At 43.6% G+C, this 21,505-nt stretch overlaps 1 protein-coding gene across 4 annotated transcripts in view; it reads right to left on the reverse strand.

Moving 5' to 3' along the window:
* The window catches only part of Wdr26 (WD repeat domain 26), a 41,935-nt gene extending 24,320 nt beyond the window's left edge, over positions 1–17,615 (reverse strand). For 2 of the 4 annotated variants that reach the window (XM_032915709.1, XM_032915707.1), the window contains exons 1-6: positions 16,714–17,178; positions 14,846–14,945; positions 14,693–14,749; positions 9,236–9,372; positions 5,872–5,969; positions 4,570–4,726 (exon numbers count right to left, since the gene is read on the reverse strand). In XM_032915709.1, the coding sequence (XP_032771600.1) occupies positions 4,570–4,726; positions 5,872–5,969; positions 9,236–9,372; positions 14,693–14,749; positions 14,846–14,945; positions 16,714–17,075 (911 nt within the window). In that variant the 5' untranslated portion in view covers positions 17,076–17,178. Of the gene's footprint in view, positions 1–4,569; positions 4,727–5,871; positions 5,970–9,235; positions 9,373–14,644; positions 14,750–14,845; positions 14,946–16,713 lie in introns of all 4 variants that reach the window. The other 2 variants (XM_032915710.1, XM_032915708.1) reach the window with 2 other exon arrangements.
* Between the last annotated feature and the right edge of the window lie 3,890 nt (positions 17,616–21,505).

Here is a 21,505-nt window from a genome sequence, read left to right on the forward strand (position 1 = left end):
GGGGATCAGGTTCCTTGGAGCTACGTGTGAGCACTGGGAACCAAACTCATGTTCTCTGCAGGAACAGCAAGTGCTCTTTTAACCACTGGCCGTTTCTCCAGACCTCAACTCCACTTTGAGAGTGGTTCTTACTACTGTAGCTCAGTCTCATCTGAAACTCTTCATTTTCTGGCCTCAGTCTTCAAGTACTGGATTAATAATGGACAAGCAGGTATGATTTTTGCTGAAGTTCATACTTTTAAGTTTATCACCAAAGACTTCAACAGTCTTCTCTATTTTTCCTACCAGTGAATAACAGGAGCTAACATACTGGCATGAGCCGGGGATCCCAGCACCTGTAAAGTTCTGGCAGGAAGACCAACTGAGCCCAACAGTTTGAGACCAGCATGGGCAACACAGCAAGACCATCTCAAAAGGAAAGTTAAGTGTATTGGTACACACAGAGAGAAGGAGCGCACTGTCAACTGTCAGCCTGATAGGCTGCAATTAGCTTTAGGAGGTAACACTTGGTAACTTTAAACTTCTAGAGAACTTAACTAAAAATTGCATCAATAATATTTTTATTACTGATTATTATTTTTCTCTGAAACAAAACACACATTTGTATTTTATTAAGCAAGGGTATTAAGTTTTATTTTTGTCTCATGTACACGGTGTTTTGTCTGCATTTGCTTGTACGCCCCTTGTATGTAGTGTGTCCACAGAAGCTAGAGGAGGGCACTGAATGCCCTGGAACTGGAGTTACAGACAGCTGCTAAGCATGTAGGTACTGGAAAGCAAACCTGAGCCGTCCTCAAGAACAAGCACTCTTAACTGCCGGGCTGCCGAGTGCTGAGCCCTGGAGAACCAGTGTTCTTAAACTAATCGACAAGAGAAGTGTTACCAACCCTGTTTTTACAAGGCTCAAAAAAGCCAAGTATCTTAGCAGATTTTGACAAAACTGTTAATAGCTGAACTAAAATTTGAATCTATGATTAACTGCACTAATTTTCCAAATGTCAACTTTAAGTATTTTTCAAAGACTGAATTTCAATAAAAATAAGTTTAAATGCCTAAAGTTGATCACAGTAAAAAAGATTCACTCACATTAGCAAATTACATGTTAAGGAAGGACTGACTCAAACTTAGGGCCATAAACCACTTCATCTTTGACAACTGTCAGTTATTTTAATATTACCATTTAATCTTTATTAAGACTATGGCAGGGCTGGAGAGATTGCTCAGTGGTTAAGAGCACATGCTGCTCTTGTAAGGAGACCCGAGTTCAGTTCTCAGTCCCCACAAGGAAGTTCATAACTGTCTCCAACTCTAGTTGCAGGACACCTAGAACGCCCATCTGGGCTCTGTGGGCCCCAGGCGTGCACACAGTGCACAGAGGCAGGCCATTCATACACACAAAATATTTTTTAAAAATAAAGACTACAGTAACATGCAGATTTAATGGCCTTTTTCACATACAAAACTGATAGCTTCCCAATAAATTTAAAATTAGAGATGGTATTTAAAATCAGTACCATGTGAAAGAAAACACAGTTAAGTATAGCACTTTGACCAACATCAATCTTTAAATTAGGTCTACAAATATTTGTAATAAACCTGTACTAAAAAATTAACATTTATCAAACAGCCTACAAAAAAATACTTCCATTAATTACTGGTATTAAAAAAAAAAGCTCAGAAAGGCATTTCCCCTTTTTAAAACTCTATTCCTTACTAGTCAAATTTAACCAAAAACACGAGCACCTTAACTGATTAGGCCTCTCCAGTGCTTACATGGCTTTTCCAATGTCATGACTCAGCTATTCGTAATCAATTCTCCAGAGAGGAAAGAATGGGTCGCTTTCAATGTTTACATGTAATTTCAGAGAATCTCTCGCTCCAATGCTAAAATCTACTTTCTAGAAGAAAATAAACCAGATGGCTAAAAATTATCAACTTTTCTTTTGAAGACCTCCAGCTAAACTTAAGGAATTAAACTGAGGCTTTATTTTCCAGTTTGGCAACGAAGTGTACAACTTACTGAGTTAATGCCTGGTGTTAATCTCTTAGTGTCCTTAAAATCTACCTCTAGAATGAACAGCTGGGGATGGCTCCTGGTTTTCCGGCTTGGTAAACTGGGTAGGTAGATTCTCCCTGAGATAGAAAGTGCAGGGATGGGAAGAAGGCTTGGCAGCTGAAGTTCTTACATGCAAGCAAGAGGATGGGAGTTCAGATGCCTGAACCCCATGGAAATGCCAGGTGGACATGGTGACCAGCCTGCAACTCCAGCCTCTGAAGGTGGAGGCAGGGGTCCCTGGAGCAAGCTGGCTAGAGACTTGCTGGGAGTGGTGAGCTCCAGGTTCAGCGAGAGACCCTGTCTCAAAAGAATAAAGTGGAACAACAACTGAGGAAGATTTCCAACACCAACCTTGGGCCTCCACACAGATGCACCCACATGTACATGAGTACCCACACACGAGTGCCCACACATGTAAAAACACATTCACTCAAGCATATATATCATCATGTGAAAAAACAAAAAAAGAATAAAAAAGAATTCAAGTGTAAAATACAGCCTTAGCAGGTCTGGGTAAGAGGCAGAGAAATCTGTTTGGATCGGCCATGTTTAACTAATATCCAAACTGCACTCAGGTCTGAGGCTTGAGAGACAAACTGCAGCTCTGCTGTTTCCGATTGTCGATGCACAGGAGTAGAGCCTGAAGGAGGGTGAGCAAAGAAGGGATCCTGGACAAGGGGGGGGGGTTGGGGGGGGGAGACACTAAGGGACAGGAGCCCCGGAGGGTCAGATAATCCGTCTGCAACTGGGAATACTCATTTCACAGAAGAGCGCTCAAATACTATAGAGAACACAAAACAAATTGCAAAGCAGCTGCTGACGAACAGACTGGCCTCACCAGCACCCGTGCAGGCACTAACACCACAGAGACCTGATGAAGAAGAGCGACAACACGGACAAAAGGACTGCACGGCAGGGATGATGGCAGGAGTTTCCTTTGAAGGTAGGTGAACAGGAGGCACAATTTTTTAAAAAATTTTTCTTATTTTTTTAATTTATTATGTATGGGTGCTTTGCCTGCAAGTATGTCTGTGCACCATGAGTGTGCATGTTTTGGTTTTTAAAATCATAAAGAAGACCGGAGGAAAAATTACTCTAGAAAAATAAGAACTTTTCAGTCCTAGTAAAATTTGAGTGCTTTATACACAGACTGAGGAGCAGCCCTCCGCACGGTGAAGGACAGAACAGACGGACAGGTGTTTGTTTACTGGTTCCACAGACAATGCTATGAGGAGTAAAGGAGTCTAAGGGAAACGTACCCACCTAGGAAGGAAAGGCTTCCGCTCTCTAATACCCCTGCACCAGCAGGGCTGGCTTCACCTTCCAGTATTCTCAGCAGAAGTTAACTTATGAGTCACAGAGACTTTGGTCTACAAGTGTCTTAATTTTGTCAGTTTCCAACCACCTAAAGGAGCTATTAAACAAGGGACTGACTACAGAGCATTTTGATCCATTATCTCCCTTTGCCCCAAATCTAAACAAAAACATTATTTAAAAATCTCCCAAACGAGTAACAGTGTTGAGGAGTGGAGGGGCCAAGAATGAGCACTGATCACTTCCTAGCAGAGCTGTACCTCACACAAACCACGGCCCAGCACTTCGTGACAAGCACCATTTCTTTTCTTCTGAGTGTGGTGAGTGACTGTACACACTGAACACACAGGCAGGTTACAGGCTGGGGATGTAGCTCGGTTGGAGCCTTTGGCTAGCACTGAAGGGACTTATGTTATTTCCCAGCACTAAAGAAATACAAAAACCAAAGTAAAATACCTAATTTAAAAAGTACACCTCAACGTTACTGTAAACAATATCTAAATGTGTGCGTGCGCACGCGGCATCTACGGTTACCGGAAGTCCCTTTGGACTCACACACACACTTCTGTCTTTCATTACTGAAATTCATTATTTCATTAATTCTTCAATGAAGTCAGCAGAAAAAATGTCAGCTGCCTACTTTTCTAGAGTTTGAAAGGGTTTTTATAATTTCTATCTTGGTATTTAAAATGTAAAGTTCTAATTCAATTTTGGAGAGCATCATTAAAACGGAAAAGACATTTTTACTAGAAAAATACAATGCCAAAAGACAAACTTGAGTCCTTCCAAGTTCAGTTAGGTGCCTGACTTAGTAAGCATGAACACAGAGCTAAGTGCCCGTTAGTCTAACCGTTACTCTTGGAGCCCTTCCTTTACAAAAACAGAATTTTCATTAAGGAAAATTCCATGATGCAGAGAATTAATCTGCTGCACAGTCAAACTGTTGAACGCAGGTGATCAAATCTACAGACAAGAACACAAAAGCCTGGCTTCTGGGCTTCCGCTCCAAACTGTGTTATAAACACAGGCTTACACAATAGAAACTAGTTTCTTATGATTTCTTTTCTACTAAGTTTTCATTAAGTGTTAATCAGGTATGAACTGTTATACAAAGACACCCTAGAACGTATTCTAATAAAGTTAATAATTCCATCTGTAAAATGCCAGCGTATTTGAAAATATAAGAAATGTTCTCTTACCTACTACAAACATGATCTATGAGTAGAGACACAGAATCTAGATTGTTGTCAAGTTTGGTATTGTGATATAGGCACCGATCCCTTTGTAGTTCCACTGCCTGCCGCAGGAGAGTCTGTAAACGCCGTGGGGGAAGCATCACTGATGGTGGTAAATAGGCTTTAATAAAAGATATTTTAAAAAAGAGAAATAAAAACAATAATAAACTGTAAAATGTATGTAAGACATTTACTCCTGCCATTCCTCTCACCTCAATATTACTGTTTCCTTTACAATGACCCAGCTTAGGGAGGTGACGTGCGTAAGGTGAAGTTTTCAGGACTCAGCAAAAGCTACAGTGACACAGCCATAAGGAGTGCACTGGCTGCGTCTTGTAGGTGGTTTCAGGGGAAACACCACACACAAAAAAATACTAAGCAAGTGAAGGCAAGTGGAACAGAAAACTTGATGGTGATTATGCATCAGCAGACAACCAGGTTAAAAAGATTCCTAACCAAAAATAAGCCCAAAGCACTGATGGCCAAGTTCTGGCCGCCTCCAGTGGCGACCAACGCTGGGGTGCTGTGGGGATGCATACAACAGGGTTTTAACATCAATACGACTTATTCCAGTCCTCATGCATTTCTCCAAGGCATATATATAGAGTGTCTATTTTCTGATTCCTGAGATTTCTGCTCTCACTGCAACAAGATAGTACAGCATGATTTGAACAGAAAGGAGGTATTTTATATAAAGATATGGTAAAAATGAAATTCCCAACTCAACCTGAAAGTGCTGTAACATAGCTGGGAAAAACAAAATAGAAACAAACAGGAATATGGAACCCAGCCAGGCATGATGGGACACACCTTTAGTCCCTCCTGCACGCAGGAGGCAGAGGCAGGTGGATCTCAAAGTCCAAGGACAGCCTGGTCTACAAGGGGAGTCCAAGACAGACAGGTCTATGGAGAGGAAACCGTGACTCAAAAAAGTCAAAACGTAAAATAGAAAAAGAAATCTGGTCTCTTCTAAAGAAAAAAGCCAAACAGTGCAATGCTGTGATGCGAAGCTGTGGCTCACTCTGTCCTGACTCGAGAGCCCTTGAGAGCGTTGCTGAACAACACAACCACAAGGAGAATGCCGAGACAGTATTTCCTCACTGACTCCAGGTTACATCTGGTGAAAATCTTTGGTTTAAAGGGCTCTTTAATGGGTCCCTCTTCTTCCACAAGCACTCAGTAATATGACTAAGTACAAGCTCCCTATTTGATCTCCGGTATCTACTTCTGACCCAAGAGGAACTAAACATCAGAAATGACTCTTACTCTGAAGCTTGTCCAGCAGTTTGGATCGGGAAGCTGCCCCCTTTCCTTCCCATTCAGCTTTTGCCCGCAGGTCTTCTGCATGGCTACACATCAGATACCTGTAACAGAGTAGGAAACAATCTCAAACCCCTTTCCTTGATTGCAGTTTCACAATCAAGTTCTTCTTTACACAAATCAAGAAAAATTTTACAGTGATTTCAATTTATTAATACAATCTGGTGACTTCATAAAATCACTAAAAGGGAAAAATGTATTAAAAGGTAATGACAGCACCGAGACACCTAATGCTACGGTTGTAATTAAGAGTACTCCCTTCTATTGTTATATATTATATGTGGTTATCCTTCAGGTTCTCAGCATATGCTTCATTAAATGCCCATGACTATCCCACATGAGGCAGACACTATTATTCTAGTTGCATAAATGAAGAAACCAAGACATGGAAAGCTTCGGAAGCAGTCTTGAGGGGAGGTAGGCAATATGGGAGCATTGAACTCAGCTTCTAGCTGCAGACCTTGCTCTTCCCCACTGAGCTAACTCCACAGCTTCTCTCTTTACTCTAAGTACTAAAAATACAGATCAAGATGACATAGGGACTAAGAAGGTGAGCTCATGGAAAATAGCATTCACTTGCATAAGAACCTGAGTTCAAGTGCACAAACCCAGGCAGGGCCATGTACGCCTGAAACCCCAGCACTGTTTCTCACTATGTGCAGGCAGTGGTGTAAACGCTCAGATCCTCAACTCTGGGGAGATAAGAACCTCCCGAAGGGAGCCTATCTCCAACCTGGCTTTTCTCGGGAACAAGACTGAGCAAAAGTGGTAAAGGCCTTCACTCAAACTGAGATGTGAATCAGGCAGGCAGCTTTCCTACGAGCTCTGTCAAACACACCTCCATGCCACCTGTATGAGGGACACTTAGGGAGCAAGGGCTCCCTCTGCTCCCTGCTGCACAGGTTAAGACTCCATGTGGCCGCTCAGGTGACAGAGTTAATCAGAGACAGGGTGAACAGCACATTGTCTTCTTGCTACTTAGTGTGGATGCGTAATTTGGGTTAATGGAAAAACTTTTTAGAAAGTGTAATTATACTTAACATGCCCATGGAGAAACTGGGTATTGTGAATATTTTGTCTCTAAACTAATTTTGGGGAGCCAGTGAGAGGGCTTTGCTGGACAAGGCTTTTTGAACATGAGCCTGCTTTCCAATCCAAGTTTGAACCCTGAAACCCACAGGCTGGTTGGTTCTCTAACCAACTCACACAAGCTGTCCTCTAACCTCAACATGTACATGTACACAAAATAAGCAAAACAAAACAAAACAAAAAACAAAAACAAAAACAAAAAACCCAAAACAAAACCAAAAAAAACGAACGGATGGACAGACAGACGGACGGAAGGGGAATGTTGTGGGAGAATTTAATGTCAGTAGCTCAGTGGGAAAATTGTTTACTTTAAAATTTTGCAAAAAGCACATGCCTACAACCTAAGGTGTTTGTTTTGTTTTGTTTTGTTTTGTTTTTCTCAGAGCTGGGGACCGAACCCAGGGCCTTGCGATTGCTAGGCAAGCGCTCTACCACTGAGCTGAATCCCCAACGTCACCTAAGCTGTTTCAAAAGCTGAGGTAGCCAGGGAATCTAAGGGAGACTGTCTCAAAATAAAAAGCAGGGAAGGGACTGGGGACATGTACCTCAGTGATAGATGCTTCCTGGTAACACATGAAATCCTAGGTTTACTCACTGCCAAAAGTGGGGATGGACAAACTATGCATGGTTTGTGCTCTTTACAAACACATGCGTTATTAACTTTGGGTTTCAGATAAACGCTTATGGTAGGTGACACCGGACGGAGAACAGAGAGGACACAGCACTGACAGGAGACACTTCTTTCTTTCAAGATCACTTCAAAATAAAAAACTATGTATTAAATTATGTTCTAATCCCATGTGGTAGCTAAAACCTTTAATCCCAACATTTGGGAAGCAGAGGTGGGTGGATCTCTGTGAGTTCAAGGCCAGCCTGATCTACATTCAAAGTATTGGGACAGCCAGGGCTTCACAGTAAGAACCAGCATCAAAAATAAGTGTGAGGACTGGAGAGATGGCTCAGCGGTTAAGAGCACCCGACTGCTCTTCCAGAGGTCATGAGTTCAATTCCCAGCAACCACATGGCGGCTCACAACCATCTGTAAAGAGATCTGATGCCCTCTTCCGGTGTATCTGAAGACAGCTACAGTGTACTCATATATAATAAATAAATCTTAAAAAAGAAAAAAAAAAAAGTGTGAGTGAGCGAGCGAACAAGTGTGCGTGCGTGAGTACAGGTGCTCTGTTACCAGAGCAGGAAAGGAAACAACAGCATCATGTGAAAGGCATTTAGCTGGTAAAGACAAGACACCTATGAATAAGGTGACTAGATAAATAAATAAATAAATAAACTGTCAGCCACAGTACCAAAGTGTCAGGCAGACTTTAAATGGCCCATATGACTGTCATCACATTAGACACACTCCAGATGCTGAGACCACAGTACACAGCAAAAAACATCACGAAGGAAAAACCAGAACAGATGACTGGTCTGAAGGCAGGACATTTGGGCTGGACATGCCTACTAGAAATCCGAGTGGAGACTGTCGAATGTGTGATTAGGTAGAGCACATAAACAATCACCAGCACAGCCTGGTAAGTTCGAGGCCAGCCTGTTCCATAGTGAGTTCCAGGACAGCCAGGGCTACACAGTGAGACCCTGAATCAGAAAAACAAAACAATACAAAGACCAAAAGGCAGGCCCAGTGTGGCGTCCAGTCTAACGGTGCAGTAAAGGGTAAGGTCGACCAACATGGTGGCACATCTTTATCCCAGCACAAGCACAGCAAAGGCAGGCACATCTTTTAGGAATTTTAGGCCATTCTGGTCTCCACTGGGAGTTTGAGGCTAGCCAAGGCTATGTAATGAGATCATGATTCAAATACACAAAAACACAACAGAAAAATAAAGGCCATGGGACTAGTTAGGTGACTGATAACTCAGCGTGCAGAACACTGTGTGCCCTTTACTGCTTGCTCTGATTCAAAATCATGAGGTTTATTCTTTTGCCTTTTTCCTCTTTTCTTTGACAAGATCTTGAAATAGTACTGCTATTGGCTTTATGGACTGCCCCCCAACACCTATTAAGTATATCAAATCTTAATATGAACAGCTGAACAGCTTGTGCACACAGAAGTAAATTTATCCAGCACTGAGAACTTAGTAATATCCAGGTACTTTTCTATCTTTAAGAAAGTTAATGAAATATAACTTCAGCCAACAGTAAACTTTTATGAAAAAGTAATAGCCCTCATGGGTCTGGGTGTACGCCACTTCCTTACCCACTAAGAACATGGATGCGCTCTGTGTTGTATTTCAACGGCGTCAGTTCGCAGCGTAGAACTTGAAGTGCCTCCAGGACCTTGCCGTCCTCCAGGTATTCCAGGTACTTCTGCTGCAGCAGCAGAAACTTCATCCTCTGACATGACAGAAAGCAGCAGTCAGGGGAAAAAGTTGCTGGAAGTTTCAGAAAACGTTTGTGCCTAAACAGAACAGTAGAAACCATCTACTATGCCTTCTGAAAATAATTTTATAACGCTTCATGATGACTCAAAATATTCTGGTTTGAGAGTCATCCTAGGTTAAATATGACTGCTCAAGGCTACACATCAATAAAACTCTTAGAATGAATGAGTAATCTCCATTAGTGGCTGAGGCATTAAGATAAAAAAATGAATACTGTTCTTACATTTCCTTAGAATTTTAAATTTTATGTATCAACATTTAAAACTATTCCAAGAATTTCAAATTTGCTTTTCGAAATTTCTGACTATCTGAATAGAGGTCTTATGCAGCAAGCTTTGAAAAACCTAATGAAAAAAAAAATGCCCATTAGGTCACTGAAAGTCATGATGTAGCAGGGCCACGCTCAGTGGACAGTGCTGGCAGAGCATGAAGGGCTCTGGATTTGAACCCCAACAAACAGAACAGAGGCACTTTGGAAGAGGAGCTCAGGGGACTGGAAGGCAAGACTGGAACAGGGAGCACCAGAGTTGGGCGTCTCAGAAGCCAAAGTGGCTTTCTCAAGAGACATACTACATGCTGCTGTGCAAAAGTCTGGAGATCCCGTAAGTAAACTGGGCCAACACAAGCTCACTCCCGATCTCTATGGTTACAAAGACACACTCACACCACAAGGCTGGATTTAATAGCCTGTAGGAAGAGCCAGTGTCTACTACGCCAGTGTATCTGTAATATCTGCTCACCAACGTGTTTAGCAACAAGGCATGGATAAGTCATTTATTATCTATCCACAACGATAAAACACTTTTAGTTATGAAACATTTTCCCATTTTTTCCAAAGGGAAACGTTTGGTTTCAGTATTTTTAATGTCACATCATCATCTTACTCTAAACTTGAGGGTGATGATCAGTCCTTGCAGTTTTCCCTAAATAGGAACATCATCTATCAACATTCTGTCTAGGAGGGCTTTTAACTCTAAACCTGACCGAGGCCCACACTCCTCACACTCGATGCTTGGCTTTAGCAAGCAGAGCAACAGAGAAATGGTCATCAAGAGCTCCACGAAAAGTGGAAGAACTAAGTCCACCCTAAAATAGTTTCCTAAGCTGTTACAAAATGGTGTACAGAAATTACCATGTAACAACACAATTAAGAGTATAATGAACTGCTTTATAAAATTTCTACATTAAGTAGTTTCTAGATATGTTTCAAATACAGCAGTTTATTTAATAAATCCTTACCTGACACACACACACAAAAACCCCTCTTATATAAACCAGGCAACTATTTAAAGACATCCACTGTGAGACATGTTACTTCTGTTTGGTAATTTAATCTTAAAATTTTAAAAGATAAGACAAAAAAAAAACCTTCTAAACTAACTGGGAAAACTGCATTTACCAATTTTACATATAAAGTTGGACTAATCTGAAAGATTCAGAAACAGCTAATTACCAAGAGGCTTTAAAAAGCACACGTGCATGCGTGCACATGTGTGTGTATGTGCTTAAGCTTATTTTTATATGTCAAATAAAATACTTTGAAGTTCAGTTGACAAAACCCCAAAATGAAATTTTAAAATCTTAAAGAAGGATAGGGGGACTTATCTTTCAAATAATTAAGCTACTCTCACCTTTGTCTAAAAAATATTTAATTTTTCAAAATGAAGTTTCTACATTAGCATGGTATTGAAAGTTCCATCAATTTAGTGTATTTTTAATTCAAATGTAAAACAATGCCATATTCAACTAGTCATTTCCTCATTAAATTTTTTCAGCAATTGGGAATTTGGGAAACATTTTTTTTCCTTTTAGTTCCTGGCAAGTCTTTGATAAACTATTATTGATCATAAAGTCCTAGACTCTCCCTCCTCCCTCAGTCCAGCATGTCCCAGTGTGTACAGGGACAGTGCCCAACTGCTATTTATCCCTTCCTTTCTCCTCTAGACCCTGGCAGAACATCTCACTGTAGTCTAGGAGGCAAAGACGGGGCAGGATAAAAAGAGCAAACATACTTCTGTATGTACAGGGGACACTCAAAGCAGTCCAAGAACAGTTTTCTGAGTCATTTCATCCACATTAAGATAACCAAAACCCTCAAACAGCCATCAAAGCTCGGCCTAGTGCAGCTAAACAAACACAGCGCCAGAGCTTGTTGAGGAAAAAATGTTTGTCCGTCTGGACCTTTTACTCAGCTTAAGTATCTGGCACAGGAGAACAATGAAATGTATTTTACCCTCCTAAATTTAAAGCTCAAAATGTAAGACACTCAAGAAAATAAAGACCTCTGAGTGCACAATGATGCTCAGTCCTGACAAAGTCTTTACCAGGCCATCCTGCAGCCTGCTCACGGGCACCTTCTTTCCTTTCTTTTTTTAAATCAGAAACTTCTGAAAAGAAGCCAGAGGGTAAAGATTCCTTTTTTATTTTTATTTTTTAAGATTTATTTATTTAATATATGTCAGTACACTGTCACTCTTAGGACACACCAGAAGAGGGCATCAGATCCCATGACAGATGGTTGTGAGCCACCATGTGGTGGCTGGAAATTGAACTTGGGACCTCTGGAGAGCAGTCGGTGCTCTTAACCTCAACCACCTCTCCAGCCCCTCACCTCTTTCTTTTAAAATCCTGAAACTGAATTTCTTCTCGGTCCAATATCTGAGTCACTGTTCTCCCCTACATTGACACAGTATACACATGGAACCTGACTTTGTGACGGCTGTAACTCTGGAATAACGTTACAAAGCAAATTTTGCCAATCAAATCCTGATTCCAAGCAGAGGAGAAATAAATTATATTTAAACTATGGATCTCAAAACTCTTTCTTACTTGACTGAGTTCACTTTTTTATGTCAAGTCGATATTCTTCCATTTTTATTTATATTATTTCTATTATATTAAAAACAAAAAATTTTCTAAACAGCAATTTTTCGTCCTTAGTCTCAAATGCCTATCCAGATTTATCAGACACGGCTGAGCACATCAACTCAAACTGACTGAAAAATATTAATTCATGACCTTAACAGCTAAAACCCACAACACCCACTATTCTGAGTGCAGTGTAGGGGCAGGAAAAGTGAGGTTAGAGTAAACTTGATCAATAAAAACATTTGAGTTTGGAAAGCAAAGTTCAGCCTAAAGGCTAGGGATGGAGCTCAGCGGCAGAGCACAAGTTACCCAGAGGGGGTTCAGGCTTCAATTCCCATCACAAGAAATACTACTACTACTACTACTACTACTACTACTACTACTACTACTACTACTAATAATAATAATAATAATGATAATAATCACGTGTTGTTGGAGACTATAGTGTCACTAAGTGTCTGGGTAAATAATTAAGTAATTATGTTAAGAACCCACATAGTTGTCTTCTAAGTCATTATTACGAATTCCAACTTACAGTAAGTGATCTTCTAGCAAACGGGTTGGAAGAAATAATATCAGAAAGGGGAAGAATGGCTTCAAAAAATGCTCAGCTAGGCTGTTACAGCCATCAACTCATCAGTGCTTGGGGGACAGTCGGACCCTTTCTTTGTATAAATACCTAAACAGTCTGATGGCGTGAGGCTCAGCCAGAGATTTAATCTCCATCTCTTTCTTATGAGATCCTACAATGGTCTACAGACTGAACAGGCTGCAAAAAGAAAGGATTCCTCCTCACTATCTAGAACTACCTTTCTTCAGTTCACACGCTGCTTCTGCTGAAGTTTCTCATGAGTTATAATCTAATTCTAAGTAGAAGTCTCAAACTACAATAAGTCAACATTTAAAAGAAGTGAATCTATTAATTTTTTTAGCGTACAGATACAATTTGGATAAACTTAAAAAATGAAAACATACTCCAAGAAATCACATAAAATACTCCACAAATAATTTCTTTCTAGCCACCAATAAATCCCAACTCAGATTTTGGGCACTTTATTCTTTGTTTTAGCTCATTCGGTTTGAGCCAAAATTTGTGAAAAACTTTCCAATTAAAAACATACTCGGTTTTTAAAGCCCAGACATATCAATTGAGGCACTCTCTAATTTCTGAAAAAAAATTTAAATCCCTTCAAACATGGATGCTTAATTACTTTAGCTCATTTTTAATTTTAAATTACACTATGGAATTCTTTATTCCTTAAGTTAAATCACTTGACTGGATACTGGTTAACTTTTTAACACTTTGGGTATTTATTGAAAGAGCTGAACTAAGAATTTAACTAACTTCATGCTTGTCACACTTCCTTAGCCCTTTAGTTTGCCTGAAGCCCACTTTCTAAGATTGTATTACTGCATAGAATTACATAAAGAATTTCAAACTATTTTGCAACAGTTTTGTTTGAAACAAACAAACAAACAGCCATGGCTCTATCTTCTTTATAGACAGAGATAGACTGGGTTAATGTTTGACCCAATTTAAAAAAGGAAACGTTAATGGTCGCACACTAGCAGTGAACAAGCGGCTGCCCTCCTGCTTCACTTCCTCCTCTCCCCTTTGTCCCTCCCCCAGCAGACAGGAAACGTCTTTTGACAAGACATGGATCAGCTGCAAGCTCACAAGCCAGCAGCCCATTCTTTATGCTCTCCAATCACAAAAACAACATACCCTTCCTAAAGAATGAAAAACCCCAGGATAAAAAGGTTTATGGCAGAGACTAGCAAGGATATAAACTACTAAACCGATCTTGCCAAGAAAATAAGAGCTGGTAAGCAGGGCCCAATAGCGGACCTGCACCTAAGCCTCTCAAGGTGATGACATCATACAAACTTCACACCTGTCATTCAGAGAACTTGAATGAAAGATCGTGGTGGGCATCAACAGTAATAATCAGACTTAACTATGTGATTCCAATGATAAAAAACCAGTGTGCCAGCTTCTGCAGGCTGTACAGTATATACACACCCAAGTACATTTTCTCTTTAACACGCACATTGAGTATTTTAAATATAAGTATAAAAGTATATTTTATTCTTAACCTTAACAATATAAGGTTCTTATCAACAGCACTAAAAGCAGGAAGATCTTTAAATTTTTATGAAGCTTAAATTACCAATTGTTTCAAAAGACTAAGTATGACTTAACACAGTTAAAGTACACAGCTTACAATCATAAACAACTCATTCTTATTTATAAATTATATAAAATTTACTTTCAAGCCTCTTAAGATCAGATGCCTATAGTTATCAACAACCTAAAATAAGCATAAATGTGAAACTAAGAACAAAAGTGTATTTACCACAATTATTCCCAACAACGTTTGAGAGATTTCAAGTGCGCCTCTTACCACAATAGCATGAGGAGAATGCACTAAAGGCTTTAGTTCATTCAGGTCATTTTCTGCCTGCAAAAAATTGATATAAAAGAAAAACAATGTCACAAAATTCCCACCAAACACATAGCTTCATCAGCAGTCACACAGCTCTACGCCCTACTTTACCTTATCCCAGTCTCCTTCCATGACATGATTTCGGAATTTGGTAGCAGAAGGATGCTCTAAACGACATCCTGACTCTTGCATGAGGAGATCAACAGTCTGGCTGCAGGAGAGATACAGTGTGAAAAAGACCTGACCAACTTTTAGGGCTTTACTCTTCCTAATAAACTAGTACCTACAACTTCATGAAGAAGAATAGCTTAAAAACCCTTCATTAAGTAAATGATTTAAAATGCCACCTACATTTCAAATTAAAAACCTTTCTTGAAACTGGAATTAGGTAAGTTCTTCCTACTTTTGCCATTTAATGTTTCAAAAGTTTAAAGGAGTATACAATTTCTAAAAGTGTGCTCTAACACATTGGCTAAGTAAAACCTAGGGCCTAGACGTTAGCTATGGCACAGCACTGTGAGAGATAAAATACAGGGCAACAGATGGCCTGTATTAGACAGAGCTTTCCTTCCAGATATTTTGCTGGTATGGAAATCCTGCTAGGTCAATCTTTAAAATTAAAACAAATCCAGCATCCCAAACCCTTTCCTTTCTCTCCATACTAAAAATAGCCAATTTACTATGCTGTAGGCTCCAAACAGTCACGAGCTATTTCCGCCCGCTGCTGTCAGCTTGCTGCTTCTCTCAGTAATACATTCTGTTAGCATTCACAAAAGTTATTTTCACACTTATCCTCTTCCTTGGGGACTACAGTGAAACCTTTCTGGATTTTTCTTTGGGAGCCGTTCATGGCTTTAGTTTGGTGTTTCTTTAGCGATCCTCATTTTCCAGCTCAACAGGGTAATTATCAGCTTGGGAGTCAAAATACTTCTGTCACTCTGAGTAAGTGAAGTTCTCCTCCTTTCCCAATAAATGTGTGTACGTACATACATACATATACATACATACATACATACATACATACACACACACACACACACACACACACACACACACACACACGAGCTCAAACACAAAGCAAAACTAAACAAAACAAAAAACCCAGGTCGCCTAAAAGTTTAATTTAAAATTCGCTCTGACGCTAGGAAACTGTTGCATGTTTACTCGGTCAGCTCCTGGCTCTGCACCTTCATTCAGGTCCAGGACACTCCCACCAACCCCACCTCAGGTCCCTCAGCTTTTCTTTCATGTATGTACAAAACAGTTGAGTTTTGGTTGAACCCGCTGTCTACCTTTCCCCTAAGTTAAAGGCCACCCAAACTGTATTTGAAAACAAATGATTCACCAGACCAGACATCACTTTCTCAAAAGGCAACCTTCTGGGTTTTGAAGTGGGATTTTTTTTTTTTTTTACTAGTGCTAGGCCTCTAGCACACACACACAGACTCTGCATGACTTCCACTCCGCATCTGACTTCATTATTCCCATCAGATTTACTCGACAGCCTCTTTCCAAATTATCCCAGCCCCTTAGTTCCCATAAACACTTGTAGGCGACTGTCCTTCCTGATTGGTAGTTTGCCTGGGCTGTTGTCGGTCAGGGGTGGGGGTGGGGAGGTGTCCCACAAAGATGCCTCTGAGACACACTTGAAAAACAAATCCTCCAAGGTTCATTATTTCCACCGCTCTGATCCACCCCTCCCCCAGCATAAACACCCTCGGTGTCTGCCTTCCCGGACGGACAATCCAGCTCCGGAGGTGCGTGGGGAGGGGTCGCTCGGGGCTCCCACTACCCCTCCGCAGCCTACACGGCTCGGCTGCTCTCAAGACATCAGGCCGATTCGTTTTCTTCGACCTCCCCTCCGCTCCTCCCAGGGCTGTCTGTCCGCGGCCTCCTGCGCACTGGGCCCCGGGGTCCCCGCAACCCACCCGGTGGCTCGGCCAGGCCTGGCCCTCACTAGTTGTTGGACGGACACTTACTTGAGCCCTAGGCCATTGAGGTGCTGTCCTATGAGCCTAATGACATCCTCATCGGACTGCGAGAGCCGCTTCTTCTTCTTGAGGCTGCTGCCCAGCTCCGGGGTGGCCTGGGCGGCGGCGGCGGTGGCGGAGGCCGCGGCGGCCCCGCCGGGAACCCCGTTATTGACACTCAGGCTGTTGCTATTGTTGCCAGCGGCGGAGGGGGCGGCAGGCAGGAGCCCGTTGGCGTGGGCCAGGTCCCCCGCGGACGTCGCCGAGGGGGATGACTCCCCGTTCTGCGCCGACAGGCAGGCGAGCTCCGGGGTCTGGCCCTGGCCCCCGCCGCCCCCGCCGCCGCCTCCTCCCGCCCCGTTGGCCTGCATGGTGCCGCCGCTGACCAGGCTGTGGCCGCTGCTCCGCTGCGGGGCGGCGGGGGCGGCCGGAGGCAGTCCCACCACCACCACCACGGAGGAGGAGGCGGCCGGCGAGGGCGAGGGCGGGGGGGGGAGGCCTGCTCGGCCGGCCGAGGCCCCGGGCTCTCCTGCTCCCTCCGCCGCCGAGGCTCGGGGCTTCTTCCGCGGGGGCGGGGAGGCTCCGCCGGCGTCCGAGTCGGAGGAGGAGGAAGCGGAGGCCAGAGTTTCCTCGCCGAGAGAGGCCGTGGTGGGAGGCCGGCGGGGCGCGGCGGGGGTCGGTGGGGCGGGAGGAGGGGGAGAAGGAGGACCGGGCCCTTCCCCCCCCCTCCGGAGGCGCTCGCGGCGCGGCCCGGGGGCTCGCGGGCACTGGGGGGGGCGCGGGCCCGAAGCTGGAGCCCCGACGGCTGCGGCGGAGGCGGCGGCGGAGGCAGCGGCCGCCTCGGTGCTCGGTCCGCGCCGCTCCGCTCCCTGGTGTGTTGATTCTTCCCCCAGCTGCTGCCTAATGGAGTCCGGGCGCTGGCGTCACAGGAAATGCCTATACTGCCCTCCTCGCTCACTTCCGGCAGCAGGTATGGAACCTATAGGGGGCTGTCACCCGGCACGTGTGTGTCCGGCCGCCTGGGTAAAGCCCTGGGGTGAAGGCGAGGGCCGCCGGGTTCCGGCCGGGGGTGAGATGCGACCCAGCACGACCTGGCCCGCCCGTGCGAGCCGCCCTGGCTCCTGGGCCTGGCGTGCGAGCTTGGCCCGCAGTAAGTTCGCAGCCACCCTCCGAGGCCCTGCAGGGTGGGAGGTAGGATCGTGTCCGCGCTGTGTACCCGGAGTGACCCAGAAAGGAGCGACCGGCCGGCGTGGAGGGGGCCGTAGACGCACTGGCACGGGCCGGGGTGGGGCCGGCGGCGGCCTGGTTTTGCAGCTGTAACTTCGAGCACAAGGGTGTGCTAGGCCCCTGTCCTCTGGCTTCAGGCTCAGCACCCAGGATTTAACCACTGCCTCGTTTTAGGGTGGAAACACTTGAACTTCCACAGCCAAGCACCACACACAGTTGTTGTATCCGTGTCACCCCAGGACAAGGGAGATGACAGCAGAGCAGAGTGTGCTCCACCCTGGGAAGGCGAAGTCGTCTGTAACTGCCTTCCCTCTGGGAGGAAAAACAACTCGTGGGGGCAAGAAGTTTCAAAGACTGAGGGTGTGTAGAGGCGCTTTGCTTTGGAGTTTTACTGGGATTGTTTTGTTTTTCTTTTAAGTGCTCGCTCAGATGTCTTCTTCCTGGTTCCTGCTACCTCTCTGACGGGGGACTGGGGCATCGGTTCAGATCCTGGTTTGAAATTTTCAAGTGGCCCGAGTTTCACTGTCCCGGTGCTTTAAGCGGCTTTTTTGAGTGGAGAAACACAGCTGCGGAGAGCTGAGCTGTATGTTATTCAATGGCGAATGGTCCACAGGACCCCTAGTCAGTTACATGTAGTTGTGTGGTAGCGTGTAGGACCTGGTGTGTTCAGATATTTTCCCTGACGTTTAGGAAATTCTTGGTGACTTTGGGAGGGAAAACAACAATAATAACAACAAAAAGAACAAACAAACAGGCAAACCTCAACAGCCTCAAGCAATACATCTTATGTCCCTAAAGTTTACTACACTCAGCTCAGTAATTTTGAGGTCTTTGGGGACAGCCCCTTTTAATGTAGAAGTGTAATAAAATGTAGCCTATGATGTGTCAAGAAACCTGAGCTCTGTTTATCCCGAGACTGAGAAGAGAGACGGTGCAGTCGCACAGAGACTTGAGCTTTGCTGCTGTCAGTGCTTTAAATTTGCTTCAGGTGTCAGCTGTAAATGCAAGGTGACTCACATACCGTGTTTGTGTTCACCTGAGACAGACCTTCGTTTCAGCCGAGGTTCACAGGGCACAGACAGTGTACATTCAGCACAGCCAGAATTACTAGATATAGATAGTTAATGCCACCTTCCTAGATCCCTGTACTTTAGAAATCTCATTGTCATGAAGGTTGTTACTGTTTAGGCAAAATTTACTTTCTGCAAAGTAGTTTATGGGAATCTGCTAGGTTCCTAGCAACCTTCAGAGGGATGGAGTCTGGAACTTAGTTTGAGTTAAGTCTAGGTCAGGCTTACGCTCATTAACAAAGGGAGGAAAGGAGCAATGATTAGGACCTTACCGCCATCCCAGCTCAGTATGCATAGCCAGCTTCTCCTCCTCCTGGGTAACCAAGACTGCTCTTAAACATGTACACCTTTTTATCCCCAGTAAAACATTGGGAACCTGTTGTCTGAATCTAGGTCCTTTTAGAGACAGGTTTCAGCTCCACTTGCCCGTGAATGATTTTGAAATACCATTCCGCACATCCAGAAACCTTTAGTAACCTCATGTTACTCATCATATAAGAATGTATAATTGCCTTTCATTCCCTGGTGGGTCTGGTCTTATTTCAGTCTTTCTTTTTGGCTACTTGTCTTTTAAAAGGCTTTTTGTTTTTGTTTTACTTTTAGTTAACTCATAAATTGTTTCAGATTGTACCTTTATGGAAAGGTTTTAATTTCGTGCCATCTCTTTGAACCTTTGTCACTGTCACCATGGTGATGTGCTAGGCTTGTTTCTCCTGAAGACCTCCTGTCTTCTCTACCAGTCTGATTGTATGGAGTTTCTCTGTCAAGACTCAGATCCTTGTGAACGTCCTCAGGGGAGCACTGCCCAGCTTCTAGCCTTTGCTATAAGTACGATTTGTTGGGACTCTCAATACTGAAGATTGTGTGTGATCTCATCCACTGATACTGCTGAGGTCACTAAGGGGAACTTTCCAGACTTCTGTCTCCTGGCTTTATCTCTTCTGTCCTCCTACAAAAGACTAAGCTGGGTCTAGGATTAAGTCAAAATGTCTCTTAGGAAAAAGAATTGCTTAATTAATCTACAGTTAATCCCTGAATGGGATCCTATGAAAGCCCTGTGGTGGGTGCAAAATGAAGGGGCCATCTAGTCCTGTGTGTTCTGCAGTGTTAGGGAAGCAGGGGTCCTCTGTGTGCCAGGCTGTACCCTCCCTCCTGCTAGGAAGCAGAGGTTTCGGTTGTGTCACCTTGTCGGCAATGCTACAGTCTGCCACTCGGTAGGTTGTTGACGTAATTGGCACTAAGGCCTCTGCCAGTCCTCAGGTCCTCTTGGGAATGTATGTATTTGAGACTGACAACAAGTGTACGGATGCCTGGAGGGCACAATCCCTGCATATTCCTCTTAAGGCTGTGTTTTTCAAACTGTAGGTCATAACCCATTTGTGAAATGGATGTATTGAGCCATAATTGGTGGATTTCATGAAGCAGAAAGTTATACAAGCATGAATATTCAGGTATATCACTTGAGGGTGGCGTGGTTATTTTGTGAACCTTTTGTTTTAGTGACAGATACATGTCTGGGCTTTATAAAGTAAATGTATTTCTTCTCAAAAGGGTTTGAGGGCTGAAGAGATGGCTCAGCAGAGCACTGGTTGCTCTTGCCAAGGTCTCAAGTCTGATTCCCAACACCCGAACGTCTATAACCCTAGATCCAAGGGACATACAAAACATGCATACAGATAAAAAAAATTAAGTAAATCTAAAAAAAAAAAAAAAATTGTTCTAGAGTTTACAGAACAGCTGGGTGGTAGTGGCACATGCCTTTGATCCCAGCACTCAGGAGTCAGAGGCAGGCAGATCTCTGAGATTCAGGCCAGCCTAGTCAACAGAAGGAGCTCCAGGGCAGCCAGGGCTGCACAGAGAAACCCTGTCTTGAAAAGCTAAAACCCAAACCAAACACAGTGATGTAGCAGGTGTGTGGCACACGCCCTTAAACCCAGCTGTTGGAGTAGACAGCTCAGCTTCATCTACGGAGTGAGTTCCAGGACAGCCGGACCCTGTTTCAAAAAGCCAAAAGGAAAGAAAATGGGGGTGGGCTAGGACAGACTCGATCATTTACCTCAGTCCTGATTGACTAAAAGGCAACTCAAGAAATCGAAATGACAGGTGACTGGTGTGTCCCAAAGCAACGTTTCTCATCCGTAAAACTAAAATGATCAACTTTCAAAGGTTGAGGTGTTTTGAATAGAAAGGTGTTTGTAATCACAAAAGTGAATCTTCATAGGCGATGGTTAAACTGGTAAAAGTTATGTTTCTGTCAATGTTTAACTTTAGGATTTGGGAGTGGAGAGAGAAGTTTAACATACAGAGCCCAGGCTGGCCTGGGGTTCATTATGTAGCTCAGGCTGGCCTGGTGCCTATCCTCTTGCCTTACCTTTTGGAGTGCGGGGACACCGAGTATGCACCCCCACACAACTCTTCCTACCTTTTGTTTGCTTGAGGTTGTAAAATGGCAGGCTGGACTTGTTGGGCTTGGGTAGGCTGGGGAGAAGCCGGAGTGAGTATGG

Source organism: Rattus rattus, chromosome 10 (genome assembly GCF_011064425.1).
Source record: "Rattus rattus isolate New Zealand chromosome 10, Rrattus_CSIRO_v1, whole genome shotgun sequence".
Lineage (NCBI taxonomy): Eukaryota > Metazoa > Chordata > Mammalia > Rodentia > Muridae > Rattus > Rattus rattus.